The sequence below is a fragment of the Oryzias latipes genome, chromosome 1 (genome assembly GCF_002234675.1).
Source record: "Oryzias latipes chromosome 1, ASM223467v1".
NCBI lineage: Eukaryota > Metazoa > Chordata > Actinopteri > Beloniformes > Adrianichthyidae > Oryzias > Oryzias latipes.
The window spans coordinates 12,534,333-12,561,067 of NC_019859.2; the positions used below are offsets into that span (position 1 = coordinate 12,534,333).

General features: G+C 38.8%; 1 protein-coding gene across 11 annotated transcripts in view; it reads left to right on the forward strand.

Annotated features, from left to right (window-relative positions):
- LOC101168180 (ankyrin-2) overlaps positions 1-26,735 on the forward strand; it is a 71,590-nt gene that overhangs the window by 41,808 nt on the left and 3,047 nt on the right. For 10 of the 11 annotated variants that reach the window (XM_020702745.2, XM_020702756.2, XM_023956343.1 and 7 more), the window contains 16 exons: positions 92-299; positions 649-745; positions 856-1,084; positions 1,208-1,333; positions 1,422-1,544; positions 1,647-1,679; positions 1,783-1,804; positions 3,058-13,065; positions 13,713-13,790; positions 13,995-14,126; positions 14,523-14,663; positions 14,738-14,948; positions 15,128-15,206; positions 24,272-25,651; positions 26,110-26,202; positions 26,515-26,598. In XM_020702745.2, coding sequence (XP_020558404.2) covers positions 92-299; positions 649-745; positions 856-1,084; positions 1,208-1,333; positions 1,422-1,544; positions 1,647-1,679; positions 1,783-1,804; positions 3,058-13,065; positions 13,713-13,790; positions 13,995-14,126; positions 14,523-14,663; positions 14,738-14,948; positions 15,128-15,206; positions 24,272-25,651; positions 26,110-26,202; positions 26,515-26,598 — 13,044 coding nt within the window. The remainder of the gene's footprint in view (positions 1-91; positions 300-648; positions 746-855; positions 1,085-1,207; positions 1,334-1,421; positions 1,545-1,646; positions 1,680-1,782; positions 1,805-3,057; positions 13,066-13,712; positions 13,791-13,994; positions 14,127-14,522; positions 14,664-14,737; positions 14,949-15,127; positions 15,207-24,271; positions 25,652-26,109; positions 26,203-26,514; positions 26,599-26,735) is intronic. The other variant, XM_020702809.2, reaches the window with a different exon arrangement.

Here is a 26,735-nt window from a genome sequence, read left to right on the forward strand (position 1 = left end):
AAGATGATCATCTAAGTAGTAGACGTAGAATAAATCTACCAAATGTGCAATTAGCTTCCGATTGGTCATGACAGATGTACTGTTTTCGCAGGCTCAACCTATTGATGTTGAAATGGTGAGAAAGATTCTGGGTAACAAAGCCACATTTAGTGCAATTGTCACATTGGAACCCAGACGGAGGAAGTTCCATAAACCAATCACCATGACAATCCCTATTCCCAAGAGCGTTAACAGTGATGGACCAAGTACAGTCTACAGTGGGGAGACCCCCACTTTACGTTTGCTTTGTAGTATTACAGGTAGGTACTGAATGCAAATATATATATACTGTCTATATATTATATACATATTGATTACCGGTACATCTCTGTTTTTTGTTTTTCAAACTGCAAGGTCTTCTTGTCTTAGATTCTTCAAATGGATATTTAAAATTATTTAAGTGTGTGAGTTATTGTTTTTGCTGATATCATTTCTGTATGTGCTAAAATTTGTTGAGAAAGTCTAATTTAAAAATATATTGTCTTCTACTTTTAATTTTTCTGTTAATTTAAATTGATCAGTTTTGAGTGCTTTTTGATTTGCACTCAATGTGTTTTTTGATCAAATAAAATATAATGGGATGTTTAACCAATGGTCTTTGTTTTCCAGGCGGAACCACTCCTGCCCAATGGGAGGACATCACTGGCTCCACCCCTCTCACCTTTGTCAATCAGTGCGTTTCCTTTACCACAAATGTTTCAGCAAGGTAAATTGCAGCCATTTTTTTCCCCAAAATGGTTTTTCTGTAACTGTTCCCTAACTACAGATTATTTTTATTTTTCAGTTCCTATTTTACAATCTGATTCCTATTCACAGGTTTTGGCTTATAGATTGCAGACAGGTCCAGGAGTCTGTTAACTTTGGCTCTCAGCTGTACAGGGAAATCATTTGTGTGCCATACATGGCCAAATTTGTCATATTTGCCAAGACATTGGATCCTATAGAGGCTCGACTTCGCTGTTTCTGCATGACAGATGACAAGATGGACAAAACCTTGGAGCAGCAAGAGAACTTTGCTGAAGTTGCCCGCAGTCGAGATGTTGAGGTGCAGAATAATCAGCAGATATCCCCCAAACCCAATTTCCCCAATTGTTCTTTTATATTCAGAAAAAATATAAAACGCTAGTAGTTTAAATGTTGGATATAAGTCGGTCATGTCTTTTTATAGGTGTTGGAAGGGAAACCTATATATGCAGACTGCTTTGGAAACCTGGTTCCTCTTACCAAGAGTGGACAGCACCACGTGTTTAGTTTCTATGCCTTTAAGGAGAACAGACTGGCTCTCTTTGTGAAAGTATGAATGCGTAGTCAGTTCACATATTTTCTGCACTTTTCAACTGGAATCTTCCATGCAAAAACAGAGTTGTTTATATATCAAACAGATTAGAGACACGGCACAGGACCCATGCGGTCGCTTGTCTTTCACCAAGGAACCACGCACTTACAGAAGCCTCAACCTCAATGCCATCTGCAACCTTAACATCACACTCCCAGCATACTCAAAGGTCCGTCTAAGTATATCTGAACTAGTGTTATAAGTAAGAAATAAACCAATAATCTTTGATATTTCTTGTTGCACTGATTTAAACAATTTTTTCTCTCTCTAGGAATCGGATTCGGATCAAGATGGAGATGATGAGGTACATAGGTTTTAAATTTTAAATCTTTTTTTTTTTTTTTTTTGGATAAAATATTAGGCAAATCAATTCTAACATTACATTTTTTGTTTTCTTATTTTTATAGAGTGAAAAGAGTGAAAAGAAATGTAAGTAGTTATTTTTCTGCACATTTATCTTCAGACTTTCTAAATACATGAATTGAACAGACTTTTTGGGAGAGGTTACCCTTTGTGTCATTGCTTTGCCAACACTGTGCAGATTTTACTTGGCAGCTTAACTATTGCTGTGGTCCCCTCACTATGAGTTCCACTTACTTTTTCCTCCCACGTCATTGAACTTTTTGTAGTTATTAGATTTGTTTGTTTTTGCATGTCCAAATTTTTGTCAAAATATAATTGTTTTCTATTTATTTCTGTAATGAAGTCCATTCCAGCAGTGTTTTTGGTAATCTCATTGACAAATTGTTTTTTGGCCCATTTTTTTAATCTTAGTTTGCGTTTTATCATTGACATTTATACAATTTTTATTCATAGTTTTCTACCATTTTATTTATTTATTTAGGAGTTAGCTTTAGGTACACAAGTTCTTTATATTATCTTCTCAATAAGTTGGATTGTTTACTTCTATCAATAGTCTGCATATTTTATTTTTAGCTTTTTGTTCACCTAAAACCATTTGCAATATAAAATCAAAATATTTAGTGTTTTGTTGGTGGCAGATTTTCTCTGTTAAAACTTTATAATTGTTTCAAACATTTTTTTACTTTTCTATTCATATTTCAAACTTCATTTTAACGTAAACATACTTCAACAGGTACAAAAAACTGTGAAATTTTACCACATACTAATAACCCTTAAATAACATTTTTGTATAGAATCATTTTACTGCTTGCCTCTAACACCTTTTTAAAAATCCCCCATTTTGTGAAGTTGGATCATTTTCTAAAACAGTCATTTAAGAGCAGACACAACATTCTCAGCAGCAATCTTGAGAGGATTTGTCTGTTACCTTTCCTTGTCCTTCATACATCAAAGTTATGTGTTCCATTTAGTCCGCTTTTGTATATTTTTTGTTTTCTATTGAAACAACTGTGGTAAGAAGTTCTGTTCTGGTCTTCTTTTCTGCTTTCTTGCAACCGTTTTTCACTTCTCTCGTCTTTGCTCATGTTGCTATTGCTATGCTCCCCTTCAAACTTTTCTGGACTACTTTGTCATTTTCCTTTTGGCCTTCTTTTGAAGACTTGCTCTCTGCCCTTTAAACCATCTTCTTTCTCTGTGAATTGAATATGGAATTTTGATGAAATTGCGTTCATGACACTTTTTTGATGTCTCTCTTTCCCACTTCATTTGTCCCACATGTTCTTTACCCTTTTTGGTTCTGAAACTTTTTCCCATTGAAGATGATGAATCTGAGTCAACTGAGACATTCTCCCTGCGAACTAACCAACCTCTTGATCCTGCAACCCTTGCAAGTCCGGACCTCCTGTCAGACATGTCAGACATTAGAACAACAGCAGTTTTTACTGCATATGAGGAGAGAGTTGAAGAAACAGGGTTAGAGGAGGGGTCATCTCCGATTGTTGTGGAATTGTTCAAAGAGAGGCAGGAAAAGGTTGGAGGAATTAAAAAAGATGGGCAGATTGAAAGTAGGTCAGTGGAACAACAAGATAGGGCTAAGAAAGATGTGTATTCAGTTTTTGAGGCAAAAGCTTTTGAAGAAACAAAGAAATTGAGTCAAACTGACACTGGTATGGATGGCATGACTGCAATGGTCTCAAACCTCAACAAGGAGACTGAAGATCATCATGAACAAAGACTCGGTGGGACATATGATTCTCAAGAAGATCTAACAAAAGAGAGAGGTGAACATGTATCTGTAAAGCAAGATGGCAAAAGACATCCTCCAAATATAAAAAAACCTATTAGAAAGAAACTTCGAGAGTTTTCTAGATGTAGCAGCTCTGAGGGAGAGCTGGAAAGAATGAGTTCTGAAGAGTCATTAGATGACGATGCGATCATCAAGAAGAGTGGTCTTTCCTCCACCTCATCCATGGAACCTCCGGCTTCTCCTGTTGTTGTTGAGGCCCCCATAGGATCAATAAAGGACAAAGTTAAAGCTTTGCAAAACAAAGTTGAGGAGGAAAAGATACAAAAGCATACTCAAGGTGAGGGGTATGAAGTAATGCATAGCAACATCACAAAGACACCAGCAGAAGTCATGCCAGAACTTCCTAGTATTCCCAAGTCCCCCAAATCCCAAACCGAAAGGTTAGAGGAGATTATGTCAGTGAAGGAACTGATGAAGGCATTTCAGACAGGACAAGACCCATCAAAATGTAAGTCTGGACTTTTTGAACACAAAGCAGAACATTTTCATTATGACAAAATGTCCACGTCTGAACCAACACATTCTAAACAATTGGAAGAAGTGGAGCAGAGTCTTGCATATGATCCAATATCTCAACTCCAGACTAATGAGCATACAATTTTCCATGAACAAAATGACCAGAATAAGCCAAACAATGCAGACATAACAGAAGAGATGGAGAGCTTAGTCAAACCTAGTATGGAAGAAAAGGCTCCTAATGGAAAGAAAGTGACATTTGCTGAAACAACTGAGTATGTTGATGGGGGTTATGGTCCACAGACAGAGGTAGCCGACAATTGTGTGTTACCAGAGAAAGAGAGTCTGTCAGTGAAGGAGCTGATGAAAATGTTCCAAGCTGAGCGTGAGACTATGGAAATCACACCACAGCCTTTAAAACTCGATGCTTTGGCCACTCATATTACAGCAACTCAAAGTAAAGAAACCCCATTACTAGAGGAAACTTTGCAAGAGCCAAAGTCACATGTTGAAGCTCAGCGACCAACAACTTTCAGTTCAACATCTGATTCCATCCTGTGTGATTTTCGAGAGTCAGAAGCTCCTCCAGAAAGTTTTGTCAGATATGGATCTGATATCTCGGTGTTCATTTCAGATGATAACTCTCTTGAAAAGACAGTACATTTTGCTGAAACTCTACCATGTGACCCTGTACCTGTCACCCCACAAAGAGATGAACCTGAAGAGAGTTCTGTCTCTGTGAAAAACTTATTGAAAGCATTTCAAAATGAGCAAGAGGGACAGCAAACTAAACAAAGTCTTAGAAGGGAGGAACAAATGTCAACACAAACTGAGAAGGCCTCAATCATGCATCAAGAGATTGGTGATAGAAAATCTGACCACACAGACTTGATTAATCAATCACAAATGTTAAACACAGATCAGTCTCCGTCAGTGTCAGAGCCTTCTTTTGCACAGACGATGCAAAATTCTGAGAGATTGATCACAACAATCGAGACTGAGCTTCATTTGCTAAAAACTAAATCAGAATCATTTGAAGGCTCTGGAGAGGTCCAGAAAACTGAACAGAATACCAGCATGCCTTTCCAAACACAACTGAGTGGTAACAAAAATATGAATTTAGAAGCCCAGACTGTGACATTACAGAAAGAAATCACTTGTGAATCACAACAAGGATCAGTTATTCCTACGTTTGGCGTGACAATTAAAGTTGCTGACAAGATGCAGTTTGATGATAGAAGGATTAGTCCAGAGAGAGACAAGCCAGATATGCCGCAGAGCAGCCTGAGCAGAATGCAGCTAGAGGAACCACTCATGAACATTGCTAGGAGTCTATCTGATGACTATCAGATCAGCCCTGATCGAAAAAATTCTGAGGATTTCAGTTCTTTCATTAGGGCTGAACTGGAAGAAAGTCCTGAGTATCAGCTGTTTAAGCGCAGATCTACAGCAACAGATATCAACTATCAGTTGGGGACACTTGGGGAAGAAACCCCAATTGATGATTCCGACACAAATCCAGAGTTATTATACAGTTCTTGTTTTAAGGATAACACAAGTTCAGGGAGTTACAAGCAAGAATGGTTGGCTAAATCCTCAGAGACAATTGTTCAAAAGACCTCCCGTTATAGCTCAGAGGAGAAGGAAAGTTCAGAAGAACTCAAGCCAATATATCAAATGCCCAATGAAATGTTTTCTTACCACGAAGCTACAAAAGAAGATTATTGTGTTCCTGCAGACAAAGAAAACACATTCCAAGCAAGTGAAAAAGACAAAGCAGCTGAACATAAAAGCAGAGAACAGAGGACAGAAATGGCAATCAAGGAGCAGTCACTTCTCGAGATCTGTAAAGGTACCAAAATGTTTGGCCAGAAATCTACAGCAGGAAAGGACATTAAAGGTTCCTTATTGAACGAAGAGTTGGGTCAGTGCCTACAAGTTAGTCCTATTAAAAGCCAACAATCACAGAAGAATATTTACCGTGATAATTTTCAAGAAACCATCACAACACAGGAGACTGATGAGGAAATTGCCACAAAGATTTCTCCTAAAGAGGAAAAAACAAAAATGCATGGAGCAGCGTTGGAAAAAACACTTCCAAAACAGGGTGATATCCTTGGGAGCTTTGATCAAATGATTCACACCAAAGTCTGCACATCTTCAAGTGCTTTTGATGAGAACAAGAAAAGCCCAGAGGTGCAAGAACAGACTCAAACAATTGCTGTTAAAATGGGCCCAACTGTCCCATTTGAGCCTCCATTTGAAGAAGATATTGAGAAAATTACAGAACTGTCTACAAATGAGAAAACTATGTCAGGCATGTTATCACTTCTCAAAAGTGACCTTGATGAATGTTTCAGTGAAAATACAATGACAAGACAATGCCAACTAGAGGATGATCTTGTTGATGAGAGACACATTGAAGTCAAACTCCCAAGCAAACATTTACAAGACAATGTACTTAAGGAAGTTCATGAAAACTGGCAGAGCTCAAAGAGTCAGTTTGAGAAACCACCAACCGAGCCACAATCTGAGACTACATTTAAACAAGTTTGCCTGGAGGGAGATGCATATCATCAGAGTTCCACAAATAGGAAAAACATTTCTGGTATATTATCACTAACTGATCCTTCAGAGGACAAAGTAGTCAATGAACTCTTAGAAAAGGTTGAAGTTAGTATCAAAGAAAAAGCTCAAAGCACTGTGTCTGACACCCTGTTCCAACAAGTACTTGTTGAGCGAGAGGTTTACTACAAACCATCAACAACTGAGAAAACCATGTCTGCTGTGTTGTCCCAAGAAAGACCAGTTGTCAGACAAACACTGTCAGAGCAGGATTTAATCCACGAGAGCTACAAGGAAACAAAATTGACAACAAATGATTTAGATGACAAAGAAGGGGGAGATGCCAGTGACTATGCAGAAACTAATGAAGTTGGTGTCGCACAGGTTGCTCAAAGGTCTGTATCAGAGACTCTTTTCCAAGAAAATGTCATTGAGAGACATGATCAGAGTGAACACATAAAAGGTGAAAAGAACATGTCTGGGGGGTTGTCCCATCTGAGTAGTGACTTAGATGAATACCTCAAAGAAAGACCAGTTGTCAGACAAACACTGTCAGAGCAGGATTTAATCCATGAGAGCTACAAGGAAACAAAATTGACAACAAATGATTTAGATGACAAAGAAGGGGGACATGCTAGTGACTATGCAGAAACTGATGAAATTTGTGTTGTACAGGTTGCTCAAAGGTCTGTATCAGAGACTCTATTCCAAGAAAATATCAATAAGAGACAGGAACAGAGTGAACACATAAAAGGTGAGAAGAACATGTCTGGAGTGTTGTCCCATCTGAGCAGTGACTTAGATGAATACCTCAAAGAAAGACCAGTTGTCAGACAAAAACTGTCAGAGCAGGATTTAATCCATGAGAGCTACAAGGAAACACAATTGACAACAAATGATTTAGATGACAAAGAAGGGGGAGATGCCAGTGACTATGCAGAAACTGGTGAAGTTGGTGTCGCACAGGTTGCTCAAAGGTCTGTATCAGAGACTCTTTTCCAAGAAAATGTCATTGAGAGACATGATCAGAGTGAACATATAAAAGGTGAGAAGAACATGTCTGGAGTGTTGTCCCATCTGAGTAGTGACTTAGATGAATACCTCAAAGAAAGACCAGTTCTCAGACAAACACTGTCAGAGCAGGATTTAATCCACGAGAGCTACAAGGAAACAAAGTTGACAACAAATGATTTAGAAGACAAAGAAGTGGGAGATGCTAGTGGCTATGCAGAAACTGATGAAGTTTGTGTTGCACAGGTTGTTCAAAGGTCTGTATCAGAGACTCTATTCCAAGAAAATATCATTGAGAGACATGATCAGAGTGAACACATAAAAGGTGAAAAGAACATGTCTGGGGTGTTTTCCCATCTGAGCAGTGACTTAGATGAATACCTCAAAGAAAGACCAGTTGTCAGACAAACACTGTCAGAGCAGGATTTAATCCATGAGAGCTACAAGGAAACAAAATTGACAACAAATGATTTAGATGACAAAGAAGGGGGAGATGCCAGTGACTATGCAGAAACTGGTGAAGTTGGTGTCGCACAGGTTGCTCAAAGGTCTGTATCAGAGACTCTTTTCCAAGAAAATGTCATTGAGAGACATGATCAGAGTGAACATATAAAAGGTGAAAAGAACATGTCTGGAGTGTTGTCCCATCTGAGTAGTGACTTAGATGAATACCTCAAAGAAAGACCAGTTGTCAGACAAACACTGTCAGAGCAGGATTTAATCCACGAGAGCTACAAGGAAACAAAATTGACAACAAATGATTTAGAAGACAAAGAAGGCGGAGATGCCAGTGTTTACCCAGAAACTGATGAAGTTGGTGTTGCACAGGTTGTTCAAAGGTCTGTATCAGAGACTCTATTCCAAGAAAATATCATTGAGAGACATGATCAGAGTGAACACATAAAAGGTGAGAATAACATGTCTGGGGTGTTGTCCCATCTGAGCAGTGACTTAGATGAATACCTCAAAGAAAGACCAGTTGTCAGACAAACACTGTCAGAGCAGGATTTAATCCACAAGAGCTACAAGGAAACAAAATTAACAACAAATGATTTAGATGACAAAGAAGGGGGAGATGCTAGTGACTATGCAGAAACTGATGAAGTTGGTGTCGCACAGGTTGCTCAAAGGTCTGTATCAGAGACTCTTTTCCAAGAAAATGTCATTGAGAGACATGATCAGAGTGAACACATAAAAGGTGAAAAGAACATGTCTGGGGTGTTGTCCCATCTGAGTAGTGACTTAGATGAATACCTCAAAGAAAGACCAGTTGTCAGACAAACACTGTCAGAGCAGGATTTAATCCATGAGAGCTACAAGGAAACAAAGTTGACAACAAATGATTTAGATCACAAAGAAGGGGGACATGCTAGTGACTATGCAGAAACTGATGAAGTTTGTGTTGTACAGGTTGCTCAAAGGGCTGTATCAGAGACTCTATTCCAAGAAAATGTCATTAAGAGACAGGAACAGAGTGAACACATAAAAGGTGAGAAGAACATGTCTGGAGTGTTGTCTCATCTGAGCAGTGACTTAGATGAATACCTCAAAGAAAGACCAGTTGTCAGACAAAAACTGTCAGAGCAGGATTTAATCCACGAGAGCTACAAGGAAACAAAATTGACAACAAATAATTTAGAAGACAAAGAAGGCGGAGATGCCAGTGTTTACCCAGAAACTGATGAAGTTGGTGTTGCACAGGTTGCTCAAAGGTCTGTATCAGAGACTCTTTTCCAAGAAAATGTCATTGAGAGACATGATCAGAGTGAACACATAAAAGGTGAGAAGAACATGTCTGGAGTGTTGTCCCATCTGAGTAGTGACTTAGATGAATACTTCAAAGAAAGACCAGTTGTCAGACAAACACTGTCAGAGCAGGATTTAATCCACGAGAGCTACAAGGAAACAAAATTGACAACAAATAATTTAGATGACAAAGAAGGGGGAGATGCTAGTGACTATGCAGAAACTGATGAAGTTGGTGTCGCACAAGTTGCTCAAAGATCTGTATCAGAGACTCCATTCCTAGAAGTTGTCATTGAGAGACATGATCAGAGTGAACAGATAAAAGGTGAGAAGAACATGTCTGGTATGTTTTCCCACATGAGTAGTGACTTAGATGAATACCTTAAAGAAAGACCAGTTGTCAGACAAACAGTTTCAGAGGAGGATGTAAAACAGGAGATATACAAGGAAACAAAACTGGTAACGGTTTCTTTAGATGACAAAAAAGGGCAGGATTCCAGTGAATGTCTGCAGACAAATAAAACTGTAATTGAAGGAGAAGCTCAAAGATCAGCATTTGAGACTCTATTCCAACAAGTTACTGAGAAACACGTTCAGTGTGAACAAATAACAACTGAAAATATGCAATCACATCTGACTGGTGACTTGGACAGATATCTTAAAGAAAGACCAATAATAAAAAAAAACATAACGGAGAGCAATGTAGGCGAAGAAATTTGCACAAAAACCATATTGGCCGTTGATAATGTTGAAGATAAAGTAGCGGAAGTGACATGTGAAACTTTGGAGCCTGATGAAGTTGCAGTTGATGAGCTATCTCAAAGCTCAATATCTGACATTCCATTTGATCAGATTGTGATTGAAGGAACATTGCACCATCAACAGTCAGAGAAAGATATGACAGGCATATTGTCCCTATTGAGCACTGATTTGGATGTTAATCTTAAAGAAAAGCCTTTGAATTTGGAAAGATGTGCAGATGAGAGTTTGATCCACAATGAATGTCAAGAAACATTTCTTAAATGTGATAATATAGAAACCCAGATGGAAAAGGAGTTAAATGAAGACCCAGATACTGATGTAGTTGAAGTTGAGGAACTAGTTGCAGGTTTAGTTGCAGACAATGTATTACAGCAAGTTTCTGCAAAGACACAAGCCCAAGACGAATGCTCCCCAATTGAAAAGAATATGTCAAATTTGGTATCACTTCTCAGTAAGCCTGATAAACCTGAGACAAAAGCAAGTCATCCCTTTGAGGACCTTGTTCATGAGACCTTCAAAGAAACAACACAGCCTGAGGACTGTAAAATAGAACAAGACATGGTATCCTCCAAACCATACAGATCTGATAGTGGAGACCTCAATAAAACAATGTTTAAAGAAATTGAAAGACAGACATATGTTGATGAAGATGATGGGTGCAACATAGAATCATGTGAGACATGGGAAGTAGACACATCATTTAGAAAAGCAGCACTTTATACTCACTCTACTGAAGAGACAGTAAACAACAGCAAGTCAAATGCAACATTATATGATGATGAAGTTGATGTCAATGTCGATGGTTTCCATTCAGTTCACAAAACACAAGAACCAAGTAGTTATGTTGCTCTGCAACGACCTGCTGGATTGGAGAACCTTACCTGTATGCCGTTTGATGAGCCAGACAAAGATCTATTTAATCAAGATTCATTAGAGTCAAGTCCTGTTCTGGAAGATCAATCATCAAAGAAATCCCCTGATTCAATAGAACCAAGTCCTACCAAAGATTCTCCATGTCAAGATTCGCTTGAAAGTAGTCCTACTCTGACAAAGGATGCACAAATTCATGAACCCTTTAAGACAGCTGTTTACGAGGACTATGCTTCACAGCTCAAAGCATGTTTTCCTTACGAAACCTATGTTTATACAGATACATGTGAAGATGAAAAAGAAAACTCTCCAAGGATCCCTTTAACTGACTCTACAGATGGAACAAGTTATGGCAATATGTGCTCTATTGAGAGTCTTGAATCCAGGCAAAAGTCACTCAGTGCAGATGATGGCGAGGATGAAATCACCAGCAAACAATTCACTCCAGAAGAGAAGATGTTTAAAATGGCCGTAAAAATCAAAATGTTTGAGGAGATGGAACAGGAGTCTAAAGTAAAGACAGAGATACATGAAGATTCCATTTCTGCTTCTTACGGTGATGCTTACAAAGACGATGACAGAGATTTAAGATCAGACTCTATTGCCTATTCATCCTCTCAAGCTATTCAACAATCAAGTTCTGAAACATCTGAAACTCACCCACAACATGAAAAAATGGACAATTTGTGCTTTAAGGCAGAGACAGTGGATCAGTTACAACAGAGAACTACTCAGTCAGCTGACATTCTACTATATTCAACTACACCATTCAAAGAAAAAACTGATGGGGACAAGGAGGATGCACCAACCCTGCTTGTAAAAAAGGGGTCAGAAATACTAAAAGACAAAACAACGCCAATGATTTATACTGTTACTGAAAAACATTTGTCTGGCTTTGTGGCAAATGAATCTCCAATGATGACCCAAGGTTCAGGTTTTGTAAGTGAATCTCAAACTACAGTTTGTACCACAGAAGTGGAAGAAGTTAAAGAACAAAAGGATCCTGGCCAAAAAACACCAGAAAAATATCCTGATCAGGCTACAAATAGTGAGAGAAGCCCTAATCCATTTCAGTTTCAAGAAGGAAAGCTGTTTGAAATGACTAGAGGTGGAGCCATTGACATGACAAGAAGGACCTTTGACGACAGAGGTGAAGGATTTGGATTTTTTCACTTTGGAGAACATCAAATGGAAGAAAATGTACCAGAAGAGTTTGTTGAAGATTTTACAAAGTCTTCTCAGAGAACTGATTCTAAACCAGGTGCTAAATCTATCTTGACTGATTTTCAACTTGTTTCTCCCAGTGCTGCTAGGAGCCTCACAACTACCCATATTGAAGCTGGAGATATGGAAGGCCTAGGGCTAGGCTACCTAGACACCACTGTAGCTGACCTTCAGTCAGACACAACGGCAGCTACCCAGTTAGATGCTGAAAAGCCTTTCTTAGAGTCTTCCTCCTCTGATGATGATGACTTGGATGATGAAGAAGACCAGTGCTCAGTCATAGAGATGACCTTTTCAGCTGCACACTTTGACACTTTAGGTAATGATCAAGATTCTCCGCAGCCAATCATACCAGGTTCTTCAATTAGTGAGTCAATGAAGGTGAAAGACTTGCAGGTATCCGTGCTTGAGGCAGTTAATAGGAAAGCAGAAAGAAAATTGAAGTCTGATCGTAAAACTAGATCTGAGGGTGGTGATATTAAAAAACAATTTTATAGAAAAGGTCCGAGTTACTCTGATTGTAGTCAGTCTACTGGTATGTCCGAATTTTCCCCCTCCAAAGTCACTCCCCTGATGCAAGAGAATCTTGAAGCTTGCTCTCCCCTTCAAAAAGCCCTCCCACACCTGGATACTACAGATAAGTCTGTTAGGTCTTCTTTTGAAACTGATAACAGGAGTAGCAGTAGTCACAAAAGTTCAGACTCTGTTGTCTTTACATATGACACTCAAGCTTCTCACGGTTCAGATTCTGATAGCAATCAGTTACCAGTTAAACATCCATCTTGTGGGGCAGAGGATGTTTTTGAGTCCAGGGCTACATGGGATGACACAGTGGAAACTCAGATGCAAAGAATCGTTGATGATCAAACTCCAGAACATACTCCAGGTATGGCCTGATCTTTTGTGGGGTTTAATTTTATTTTTTTAATCTCTAGCAGCAAAGCAGCTAATCTCTTCCTGATTACAATTCGTCCATTACATCTAATTTGGTTGATTGTGGCAATTTGTTCTGTTCCAGTGAATTCTAGTCATTTTGTGTGTGTGTCCATACATGTGTGTCTCTCATTTGTGTTATTATGGGTATTGGTATTTTGCTTTGTGGTAAATTATTTCTTCATCAAAGTTTGTGTAATCTCAAGATTGAGTGCTAAGAGCTACAGAAAAATGTGGTCCGTACTACTGAACTGTAGGCATTATCAGAACTAATAAGAGTCTTCTTAATAACAAACACATTGAAAGGACGAAAACTGACAATATTAACCCCTATACTAATTGAAAATTGTATTGCACTTATGATAGACATTGATTATGTGTCCACAGATTAATAAACACCTTTCAATTCAACTTTTTAGTTTTCATTCATGGCCATTATCATAAATGCCCATTCCAGAGATTATCCGGAAAATTGCAATTTTAAATGGACTTCTGTATATTTTACATGTTTATCTTTTTATACAAACTGGTGTATACATAGACAATGATATAGGGACACAATGCAAAAATTGACATTCCATCTATGATGGGATTTTTTAGTTTATTGGCAGGATAATGCTGACAGGAAGGAGGAGACTCTAACAATCATTGCAGACCTTCTTGGCTTCAGTTGGACTGGTAAGATCTCAGTAACCAAATTATTTTAGGTTAAATGAAGTTAAATATTAGATATGTAATGTATTTTAAGCAGAAGTAGTAACTCCAGTTTTTTTCACTTGAATTGTTTCCTTAATTAGGACAACTATAGAAACATTTAAACATATATGTTAATGCTGTGGATAATAACAAATTTAATACTTTGCTTTGAAATATATCATACAGAATTGGCAAAAGAGCTGGAATTCAGTGAAGATGATATTCAACTTGTGAGAACACAAAATCCAAGTTCTCTTCAAGAACAGAGTCATGCATTACTGCAGCGTTGGGTTGAACGGGAAGGCAAGCATGCCACAGGTACTTTGTTTATTATTTTGACAGATTTATCTTTGTGTTTTGTGTCAATGCAGAGCTTCTGTGTTAGTATAAATACGTCAACTGGATTTAAAAGACATTTAATGCTACAAAACTGCCTTTTTAGTGATTGCCTTATTGTTTCCTTCAAGTAGGTGATGTTCTTTGTACTCTCTTTGGCGTAACAGTTCTTTGTCATTGTGTCTTAAGGGAAATATTATTTATTATAAAGTATTTTCTCCAGGTATATAGTAATATGGCAGTTTTAACATAAACCCCATTCATGCTAATCCAATTTACAATGTATAATACCCATGAACGACCCACACAACATACAATGTTTTATTGTATACTATAATGATTTGTTATTTCAAATTTAAACCTGTTTAATTTTTGCAGAGGAGTGTCTGATTAGGAGGCTGACCAAGATCAACCGCATGGACATTGTCCATCTCATTGAAACCCAGATGAATAAGTCTGTTCAAGAACAAACATCTAGAACCTATGCAGAGATAGAGAAGACCCTAGATCACAGTGAAGGTAATAACTCTGCTTTGTAAACACCAGTCTTTGTTGAACTTGTATCACATTCTGTTTTTTTTATTTTTTTTCAGTGTCAGTCGCTTTGTCTTCAGTGCAACAGGATACAGACAGCCCAAGAATTGTCAGAAGAATTGAATCTGATGGTAGACCACCACCAGCTGTTTCTGAGGAGGATCTATCAGTTGCTTCCTTGCTGGATATTCCTTCATGGGCAGAGCCAACAGGACACATCCACTCAGAGAGCATGCATGGAGACCTACTAGAGGATGTTGAAATCACACAGTAAATCCTTTTGACTTTGTTGCAAACATCAAATGAATACATTTTTTCACACTTGTTTGAGAAGATCTGGTTTTGTGTGCAGCACATATTTGCTGCTAAATTTGTTTTTCAGCTCTACCATAGCAAACCAAAAAGTAAGATTTCTATCTTTTGACTCTGTGTTGTTGTTTTTTCTGCAGTGAATTGAGCCCTAATCTGTGGAATCCTGAAGATGATGCATCAAAAGAACATGCAAGTTACAACACCTCAGATGAGCAAGTGAGTACGCGGCCAATTATAAAAGAAGCATCCATGAGAAGCAAAGCAAGACAGATTTCTGAGCCCCAAGTAAACCTCCAGCAAGATTGCAGCAATGTTGAAGGTCATTTCATCAAGTGTCCCCAAGGTGGTCCTCCACACAAAAGTGGCTGCAGTCAAACAATGCCTTGGAAATTAGATGTTTGTCGGGATGACCAAAGCCAGTCACATGACTCATCCATATCCATCAGAGACTTTAGCGATAGCCTGTCGGAGTCAGAAAAAGTGGAAATTGACTTCAGTGAGCTTTCGGACAGGTTCAGCTGCACACCTCATCTGAGGAGAGGAGCAGCAGCCCGTAGAATTGTAAAAAAGATATCTAAACTTAGCCCATCGTGCTTAAAACCACAGGACCGTGAACCTGATATGCTTTTGACTGAAGGTGACACACATGTTCAAAATAGCAGGCTCTCTCAGAGGAGCGCTGATGAAGTCGAAGCTCAATTCCACAAAGAACTGAAGGATCACAACATCCCACATGCTTCTGGTGTGGAAATGGGATTAAAAGCTGTCAAGATGGGAAAAGAAGAAAAGCCAAAAGCTCAACTGAAAAATGATGGAAATAGGGAAAGGATACCCTTCATTGATGATGATGATGACACACAACAAACAATACCCATGAATGTGCCAGCACAATACAGCTTAATAAATCCTAAGCAGTTGGAACCAACAAAGACCATTCTGCCGAACAGGCATGCATACAGCAGCCCTTTTTGTATGGATTGTGACTCAGCTTATGCAAAATACAGATGTGGTCATAATTCAGGCATTGAGTGTATCAAATCAATTTCTACTCTGCCAGAGTATAACCCCTTGCCCCCTGTCTCCTTCACATCAGAAGAACTATGGGGCTCATCTTTGCCTGTTTGTGAAAAGCGCTTTTTTACTGCAAATGAATGGCCACTAAATAGTAAAATGTCTAGACAATTGTCTCCTGAATCAGTCATGTTAGCTGGTGATTGTCGAGCCACTACAACCGATTCCCCTCAGACCATGGAAGACAATGATACTACAATGTCTGATCAATGGAGCTCAACCAAATTTCCACAAAATAATGAACTACATATCTGTGAAACTAAAAACCTTTTTAGTCAAAAATATCTGAATGCAGCTGTACCTGACACAAATATAAAAAGGGAGCGGAGAGACTTGTCACCGCTTTCATTAGAGTTTAAAAATGATGAAATACTTTCTGAAGGTGTTACTTCTGATAGAACAACAACTTCGCCTGACCTAGTGGGGTCTATTGGTGGTTTAGAGAGGGAATGTAGACCATTCTCCCCAGAATCTCAAAGTTCCCAGTGCAGTTTTTCATTTCTCGAACTCTTATACTCAGAATCTTCACGGGCCCAACTCAGGCGCCAATATTGTAACTATTTTTTGCAGTACTCTGGGGAAGATTCAGCCTATCCACCACCAATCTGTGATTCCTTTCTTTTAAATGAAGTTATGCTTCCATATAACACTTCAAAGAAAGAGCTTAAAGATTCTGATTACGGTATATCCCAATTTGAGCAATATGTCATACCAAATGAAAATCTTTTACCAGATTTTTCTGATTCATACAGTAAGTGTCAAGATCATGTTTGCATGGAAAGTTGCATAAACACTCGATCATCCATTAATAGCTTTTCATGTGCAAAAAATACAAATACATCAGAATCATTGAAACATCATGTAAATACAAATAGACTGCTTACTGATGATTCTACAAAAACAAATGTCTACAGTGATGAGTCATCCAGTGGTAATGAGAAGAAAGGGGAATTTCATTTTAAACCAGACTTGGAGCCCACTACATCTTATCTTAGATACTGGTATTCAAAGTTGGAACCGTGTTCTTCAAAGGTTACCTTTTCAGAGGTGCCAGGGGCTGATTTAGAAATCACAGAAAAAAGTGACTTGAGAGACAAAGAAACATCAGTTGAAACGATAAATGAATCAGTCAAGAGAAACTTATATTCAGGTATGAAGTCTCAGCAGAAAACAACAGAAACGCACCCCACTGCACATGATCTACCAAAAGAAACAATGGTTTTTACCCTAGTTGAGCGAAGAAAGTATTCATTAGAATTTCCATATGAAATTGATTCAAAGTCAGACAACAATATAGTACCAATTGACAAAAGCAGCACCGTGACCACCTACACCCAATCTGAAGTTGGAAAGACCACAATACAACAGAGTGAAGCCAATCAACATTCAAACTCTTCAAATGATGACACACAATGCTCGGAAAAAACAGTGCATTCATCTTTACTTCTGTCTGTCAACAGACCACTAACATACGCACAAGTTGTAAAAGGCTTTGTTAATGAGAAGAAAGACAAATCGATTCAATACCTCCCACCTTTAGAGGGGAATGAAGATCTGGAAACAGAAAAAAAACATTACATCTCTTTCACGCATTCAGCATTTTCCGAATCACAAACCCAGTGCAAAGTGTCATACTTGGAGAGTTGGTTGACTGACATAAGACCAGAATCTCCTGATTCCCAAAGTGAATGTAGACCTCTCTCTCCAGACTCTCCTGTTCCTGAGTTCACATGTACTCATGTTGACTACACTAGGGAAAAGTCAGAACAAAAGTCATTCACACCACAATCGACTTTATCTGACTGGGAAGGCACAGATTTGTGTTTGGAAAGTCTCTTTGATCAGATCAGACCAGAGTCCCCTCAGTCAGTCTTATCAAATCTTGAACTTGATCAAATATTTAGCAGTAGAGCGTTGTCCCCAGAGTCGGTGGCTTCTAGTTTAGACTTTTCACATTTGCAAGAGTGGCTGGAGGACTTTAGGGCATCCTCCCCCGAATCTGCAGCATCAGTAGAAAAACACACTTTGACTACAGACGTGTCAGTTGCCCCAATTCTTGACCTTCACTGTAATTACTATTTACAGTATTCAGAGAATAGGACATTGTCCCCTTCGTTATCATCGTCAAATGAAGCTGATCTTGACTTTTCCTTACATAATCTGTTTGATGAGAACAGAGCAGACTCACCAAATTCACATTCATCCGATCTAGATTCCAAACACCTTGAAATAACCTTACCCAGTACATCTTCTCAAACATTGACCAGCAGACCTCTGACATATGCAGAAGTTGTAAAGAGGGCAGCTGGTAAAAAGGGTGCAGAGTCTGTTCTTAGCTCAAGATCATTGGAGCTCAAAGAAGACTCAGAACCTTTTGAACCATCTCAAACCCAGCATAGTTGGTGCTACTTGGAGAATTGGTTGACTGATATCAGAACAGAATCTCCTGATTCCCAAAATGAATGTAGACCTCTCTCTCCAGACTCTCCTGTTCCTAGGTTCACATGTACTCATGTTGACTACACTAGGGAAAAGTCAGAACAAAGGTCATTCACACCACAATCGACTTTATCTGACTGGGAAGGCACAGATTTGTGTTTGGAAAGTCTCTTTGATCAGATCAGACCAGAGTCCCCTCAGTCAGTCTTATCAAATCTTGAACTTGATCAAATATTTAGCAGTAGAGGGTTGTCCCCAGAGTCGGTGGCTTCTAGTTTAGACTTTTCACATTTGCAAGAGTGGCTGGAGGACTTTAGGGCATCCTCCCCCGAATCTGCAGCATCAGTAGAAAAACACACTTTGACTACAGATGTGTCAGTTGCCCCAAGTCTTGACCTTCACTGTAATTACTATTTACAGTATTCAGAGAATAAGACATTGTCCCCTTCGTTATCATTGTCAAATGAAGCTGATCTTGACTTTTCCTTACATAATCTGTTTGATGAGAACAGAGCAGACTCACCAAATTCACATTCATCCGATCTAGATTCCAAACACCTTGAAATAACCTTACCCAGTACATCTTCTCAAACATTGACCAGCAGACCTCTGACATATGCAGAAGTTGTAAAGAGGGCAGCTGGTAAAAAGGGTGCAGAGTCTGTTCTTAGCTCAAGATCATATGAGCTCAAAGAAGACTCAGAACCTTTTGAACCATCTCAAACCCAGCATAGTTGGTGCTACTTGGAGAATTGGTTGACTGATATCAGAACAGAATCTCCTGATTCCCAAAATGAATGTAGACCTCTCTCTCCAGACTCTCCTGTTCCTGAGTTCACATGTACTCATGTTGACTACACTAGGGAAAAGTCAGAACAAAGGTCATTCACACCACAATCGACTTTATCTGACTGGGAAGGCACAGATTTGTGTTTGGAAAGTCTCTTTGATCAGATCAGACCAGAGTCCCCTCAGTCAGTCTTATCAAATCTTGAACTTGATCAAATATTTAGCAGTAGAGCATTGTCCCCAGAGTCGGTGGCTTCTAGTTTAGACTTTTCACATTTGCAAGAGTGGCTGGAGAACTTTAGGGCATCCCCCCCCGAATCTGCAGCATCAGTAGAAAAACACACTTTGACTACAGACGTGTCAGTTGCCCCAATTCTTGACCTTCACTGTAATTACTATTTACAGTATTTGGAGAATAGGCCATGGTCCCCTTCGTTATCATTGTCAAATGAAGCTGATCTTGACTTTTCCTTACATAATCTGTTTGATGAGAACAGAGCAGACTCACCAAATTCACATTCATCCGATCTAGATTCCAAACACCTTGAAATAACCTTACCCAGTACATCTTCTCAAACATTGACCAGCAGACCTCTGACATATGCAGAAGTTGTAAAGAGGGCAGCTGGTAAAAAGGGTGCAGAGTCTGTTCTTAGCTCAAGATCATTGGAGCTCAAAGAAGACTCAGAACCTTTTGAACCATCTCAAACCCAGCATAGTTGGTGCTACTTGGAGAATTGGTTGACTGATATCAGAACAGAATCTCCTGATTCCCAAAATGAATGTAGACCTCTCTCTCCAGACTCTCCTGTTCCTGAGTTCACATGTACTCATGTTGACTACACTAGGGAAAAGTCAGAACAAAAGTCATTCACACCACAATCGACTTTATCTGACTGGGAAGGCACAGATTTGTGTTTGGAAAGTCTCTTTGATCAGATCAGACCAGAGTCCCCTCAGTCAGTCTTATCAAATCTTGAACTTGATCAAATATTTAGCAGTAGGGCGTTGTCCCCAGAGTCGGTGGCTTCTAGTTTAGACTTTTCACATTTGCAAGAGTGGCTGGGGGACTTTAGGGCATCCTCCCCCGAATCTGCAGCATCAGTAGAAAAACACACTTTGACTACAGACGTGTCAGTTGCCCCAATTCTTGACCTTCACTGTAATTACTATTTACAGTATTTGGAGAATAGGCCATGGTCCCCTTCGTTATCATTGTCAAATGAAGCTGATCTTGACTTTTCCTTACATAATCTGTTTGATGAGAACAGAGCAGACTCACCAAATTCACATTCATCCGATCTAGATTCCAAACACCTTGAAATAACCTTACCCACTACATCTTCTCAAACATTGACCAGCAGACCTCTGACATATGCAGAAGTTGTAAAGAGGGCAGCTGGTAAAAAGGGTGCAGAGTCTGTTCTTAGCTCAAGATCATTGGAGCTCAAAGAAGACTCAGAACCTTTTGAACCATCTCAAACCCAGCATAGTTGGTGCTACTTGGAGAATTGGTTGACTGATATCAGAACAGAATCTCCTGATTCCCAAAATGAATGTAGACCTCTCTCTCCAGACTCTCCTGTTCCTGAGTTCACATGTACTCATGTTGACTACACTAGGGAAAAGTCAGAACAAAGGTCATTCACACCACAATCGACTTTATCTGACTGGGAAGGCACAGATTTGTGTTTGGAAAGTCTCTTTGATCAGATCAGACCAGAGTCCCCTCAGTCAGTCTTATCAAATCTTGAACTTGATCAAATATTTAGCAGTAGAGCGTTGTCCCCAGAGTCGGTGGCTTCTAGTTTAGACTTTTCACATTTGCAAGAGTGGCTGGGGGACTTTAGGGCATCCTCCCCCGAATCTGCAGCATCAGTAGAAAAACACACTTTGACTACAGACGTGTCAGTGGCCCCAATTCTTGACCTTCACTGTAATTACTATTTACAGTATTTGGAGAATAGGCCATTGTCCCTTTCGTTATCATTGTCAAATGAAGCTGATCTTGACTTTTCCTTACATAATCTGTTTGATGAGAACAGAGCAGACTCACCAAATTCACATTCATCCGATCTAGATTCCAAACACCTTGAAATAAACTTACCTACTATATCTTCTCAAACATTGACCAGCAGACCTCTGACATATGCAGAAGTTGTAAAGAGGGCAGCTGGTATAAAAGGTGCAGAGTCTTTTCTTAGCTCAAGATCATTGGATCTCAAAGAAGTATCAGAGCCGTCTGTACTATCTCAAACCGGGGAAAGTTTGTCTTACTTGGAGAATTTGTTGACTGATATCAGAACAGAATCTCCTGATTCCCAAAGTGAATGTAGACCTCTCTCTCCAGACTCTCCTGTTCCTGAGTTCACATGTACTCATGTTGACTACACTAGGGAAAAGTCAGAACAAAGGTCATTCACACCACAATCGACTTTATCTGACTGGGAAGGCACAGATTTGTGTTTGGAAAGTCTCTTTGATCAGATCAGACCAGAGTCCCCTCAGTCAGTCTTATCAAATCTTGAACTTGATCAAATATTTAGCAGTAGGGCGTTGTCCCCAGAGTCGGTGGCTTCTAGTTTAGACTTTTCACATTTGCAAGAGTGGCTGGAGGACTTTAGGGCACCCTCCCCCGAATCTGCAGCATCAGTAGAAAAACACACTTTGACTACAGACGTGTCAGTGGCCCCATTTCTTGACCTTCACTGTAATTACTATTTACAGTATTCGGAAAATAGGCCATTGTCCCCTTCGTTATCGTTTTCAAATACAGATGATCTTGACTTTTCCTTTGATAATCAGTTTGATGAGATCAGAACAGATTCTCTTAAAGCAGTTGTTTTTTATTCTATTCCTAAACACTCGGACAAAAAGGTTAGGGAACCTTCTTTGATGTATGTAACTTCTGAAAAAGGTCCTGCAGTCAACAACCAAGATAAGTCTGCTTCGAAAGATAAGTTGGTATCCCTTCCATCTTTGTCTTTTACTTTCTGCTCTCAGAGTTATTTTTTACTTCAGCAGTCGCATAACAAGTGCAAGCCCATGTTCATGTCACACTTATCTGATCCAGTTTATACAGGAAAATGTCAGTGTTGTTGTTCACAACTTCCTAAATTTTTTCAATGCTAAAATCTGAAATTGAAACTAAACTTGGTTTTTTACCATAACAGAAATTCACATCATATAAACAATCTAAGTCTAGATTCTATTTTAATTCAACATTTTGTTCTTTACCTAAATTAGTCCAGTACAAATAATTAGTAATTTTGGATTAAAAAAAATACATATTGTCATCTCTGAGAACTAATTTAAATATCATAATTTTATTTTTAAGATTACTCATGTAAGTTTTTTTTGTCTTCATCAACCAAAATAAGATTGGTTTTGTTTATTTTCTACACTTTTGAGCAGAAGGTAAGATAAATGCTACCACCTTTGTTTTTTAAGGTAATATGTATAAAAATCTAAAATCCTTTTCTGACGTAGTTAACAACAGTACTCCTACAACATACATTTTAGACATGATTTGATGCAGTTGGACTTCACTTAGTACCAGATAGCAATATAAGTAAGTACCATATATTTGTGCTATGTCAGTTGGTTGTGTGTAGGACTGTCACATGGAAAGCTAGGGTTCATTTCCTAGGGGCTTTGATGAGCTTAATCTGGTGTGGGTCCTTAGGCAATACCCTTCACACTACTGCCTATTTATGTTGCCACAAGGTGATCTAGGGTCTGGGTCTCCCAGCCAGGATAAAATATGTACAGGAAGAGCATCCTGTGTAAAATATCGTTTTGATAATTTTTTAGCTTTTAAATAGCTTTTAATAGTTGGCACAAAGTTTGATGGAGATTATTAAAGTTTTAAAAAAATGTTTTTAGGAACAGACTAAAAGAAAGGGGAAAACATAAAAGTGAAGAACTTGAAAGTCACTAACCGTGAACTGGAATGTCTGAAAGATAATCCTACTGTTTAAAAATGATACAGGGGTTCATTTTTAGGGCTGCCTAAGAAACAACCTACTATAGACAATGTCAGATTTTAAATTATAAGTAATTTCTGAGTCACATGCCATATAAAGGGAAGGTTTTATAATACTAGCTGGCTTGAAAATGTTGTCCACAAAAAAAAACAAAGAAAAAACCTGACTCCTCCCAAGACAAAACATCAATACCAAATGAAAGAAGAAAAGAGCTCCATGGTGCCGGTAAGGCAGCATGTGCTCTTGCTTGCCACTGAGTGCAGTGTTGGCTCTATTGTTATTAGTGTGGTTATTAACAAGTGTGGAAGTAACAGTTGCTTCAGGTTTCCACCATTAACGGGTTTGCATTTGGGCAAAACATACCTGTTTTTTGCCTGATCTCCAATAACTGAGCATCTTTTATGACTTTTGGCCCATTTTTTTTCATGCCCATAAAATGCAAACTCATGACACTTGTCTCATGTTGTTTTACCTATCTTTGTTTATTAAGCATGTGTTTCCACATTTTTTTTACAATTAAGAAAATTGACATAATCTTAATACCAAAAAAAGCAGTCTTGTGAAGCTTTACTATTTCATATTCTTTATTTTCATATATGTTCTAACTTTTTGTGTTTGCTAACATTTTTTAACTGATTTGTTGTTTTTTTTATTGATGTATTCATTTTATAAATTGCAATTTAGACAAGGAAAAACTTTCAACCTTTTTCATTGAAAGTACAGGAATTCCTGACTTGAAATCAGTAAATTGGATTTTTTTCCCCCCGGACCTAATTGCATTGAATTCCCATGGATTCTTATATTTCCAGTTGTTTTGCCATTTGTCTGTGCATGGTTAAACCTTGTTGATAACCATGACTTGGCTTCATTCCTAACAGTGTTTGTGTGAATTGTGTGTTTTAAGTCATGTTTTAGTTCATCACAAAATACATCAAATTTTTTTATATTCATAATTTGTTTTTCCATCCCATTTCTCTGTTGTATTATCTCTTTCAGCTGTCATCTGCATCCTGCAAGACAGTACATTCACAGTCATCTAAAGAAAAAAATGTCAAATTAGAACAAAATCAGTGCTTTCCCATTGATATGGGAGTCTGGGCTTGTGATTCCAACACATCAGGCACTTCAAATATAGAGTTGGCACCCCAAGGTTGCTTAGTTCAGACGGAAATTCAACCTTACAACTTGTTTGCCACCCCAACTACCTCATCACAGATGAAGGAAAAACATATTTTAACATCTGGCCCTGGTGGTAACTATGACTCAGCCGAACCAACTTCCGCAGCCCCCGACTCACAAGACAGTTCAGATATACTTGCCATCATGTCCTTGGAATCTCCAAACTCACCATCATCCTTGAAGTTTGGATCCCCTGGGAACCTTGAGCCCATTCTGTCAGATCTAAAGGAGGTGAAACTTGAGTTTAGATCAGAGAAGCATGAACTACCTTCATCAAACATGCCTGCTAAAATTAACAAGTTTGAAGATGTTTGTTTTGAAGGCATTGTAGAAGATCCAGGAACTAGCACGTCCTCAGTTGCACAGATGGCAGAGGATAACACGGATGACACGGTTATTCCTGGTACAAGGAAAGCTTCTGGATCAAGCTTTGGTATTTCTAAAGACAGTCCTGAATTATCCTCTATGACCTCCAAGTCCACCCAAAGATTTGAAGAGGAAAAGGAATCAATGTGGAGTTCTGGGACTGATGAAACATCTATTCAAAGGATCCAAGACCAACATTTATGGTATAGAACCTCCACTGACACCCTTTCCTCTCAGTCTCTGTCTGATTTGAGTCCTGAGACAGTCACAACTGTAAGACATTTCAGCTTTGAGGAGCTGATGTCAAACCAATCCTCAGTGAACTCTGAGATTTCTTCAGATGATGACAAGTCCAGAAACTGCACGCAGCATTCAGATGAAACCATGGTAGATGAGGAGGAATGGCATGATTTGGAGTCAGTATCAGTTAAACAAAAAACTGAGAAGACCTCCCCATCTTTTGATGAGGAAAATGGCATCCCACTGGGGTATGCAGAGCCAGCCTCAGCTTCTAAAGACAGACCCCACATGCATCTGGCATACAATGAGGGTCACAGTGACCCAGAGTCATACCTTGACTGTAAACAAAAGGTGTCTGATTCATCAGAGACTGATCCAGATAGGGCAAGTTTAGCTCAGACTTCGAGGCAAAAGGTGCTTTTGTCTTCTGGAAGTGAAGATTATGAAGATGCTTTCATGGTCCATGAGGGTCCATGCGGTGTACTGAAGGAGAGTGGAGCGTACCCTTCAGAGACATCAGATGAAGAAATCCCCATGCGCGTGGCATCAAAACTACCTGGAACTTATGACACTAATGAATCTCTCAAGAGGGTAAGATGAGACCTTGTAAAACTGCATTTGTCCCCAACTGAGCTTTTTCAAGCGTAACATTTGTTTCTAGAAGAAATGGCTGCGCACCCTCCAGTAACACCAAACCGACCTGAAACTCCCTGTGGCTCAGATTTTGTTTCTAACGTATAACGTAGCATGTCTCTTGATGTCACTGCACTCAATCATTAACATTTTGTTTATATTTTTTCAATCGCAATAAACACTTTTATTCCCTTGAAGCACAATAGTAAAAGCATGTTGTTGAGTTTGTTTGTTTTTTTGCAAACACATTTTGAAACTACAGACTGTTATTTTGTACTGTCCAATGTGCCATTTGAAAATATTCAACACATTGACACGTACACTATGGAATTCTGTGGTTTTGCTTGTTCTGCAACAAACCTGGCATCTATGCGTTGCATACAATACATCTGAATGAGTTTGTTTCGCTTGGTTAGGAGATCGACACTGAGCTTGGATCAATGTCTGAGAGTTCGGATGAGGAATTTTTGTTGACTGCCAGAATTGTACGACGTAGATTTGTCTTTCAGGTACCAGGGAAAGTGTGGTTTCAATTTAGCATGAGAAAAAGATCTACCACATGAGGCGTTTACTAATAAATGTCTACATCAAGAAGGAGTGTGTTCCTGTAATAACCTGAAACTTTCTTGCACCGATGGCTAATGTTTTTTTTTTCTGCCGTGATCCCTTTTCATTGATTTAACAAAATAACTCTAAAGAATGTTTGTTTTCTAGTGCCCCTAGTCTCCATTTTCTCCAACATGACTTGCCAGTAAAGATCAAATGAATGACAGGAACATCCTGAACCTAACTATTTTTTGTTTTTTGTTATTCTGTTCTAGGCTGATGAAATGTCCCACCTCACCACTCGCTCTGTAACGGAAGAGACCTACAAAAATGAAAATGGACACGCAATTGTCAAAAAGGTAATGTTATAATTCACATAAATTCCAATAGATCTCACTTTGCTGCCATTATGTTCATGAGAGTGCAGTTGATTAAATAAAACAGCTGAAAACTACATTTAAATGTAAACTGTATGTCTAGTATTGTTACTGGATGA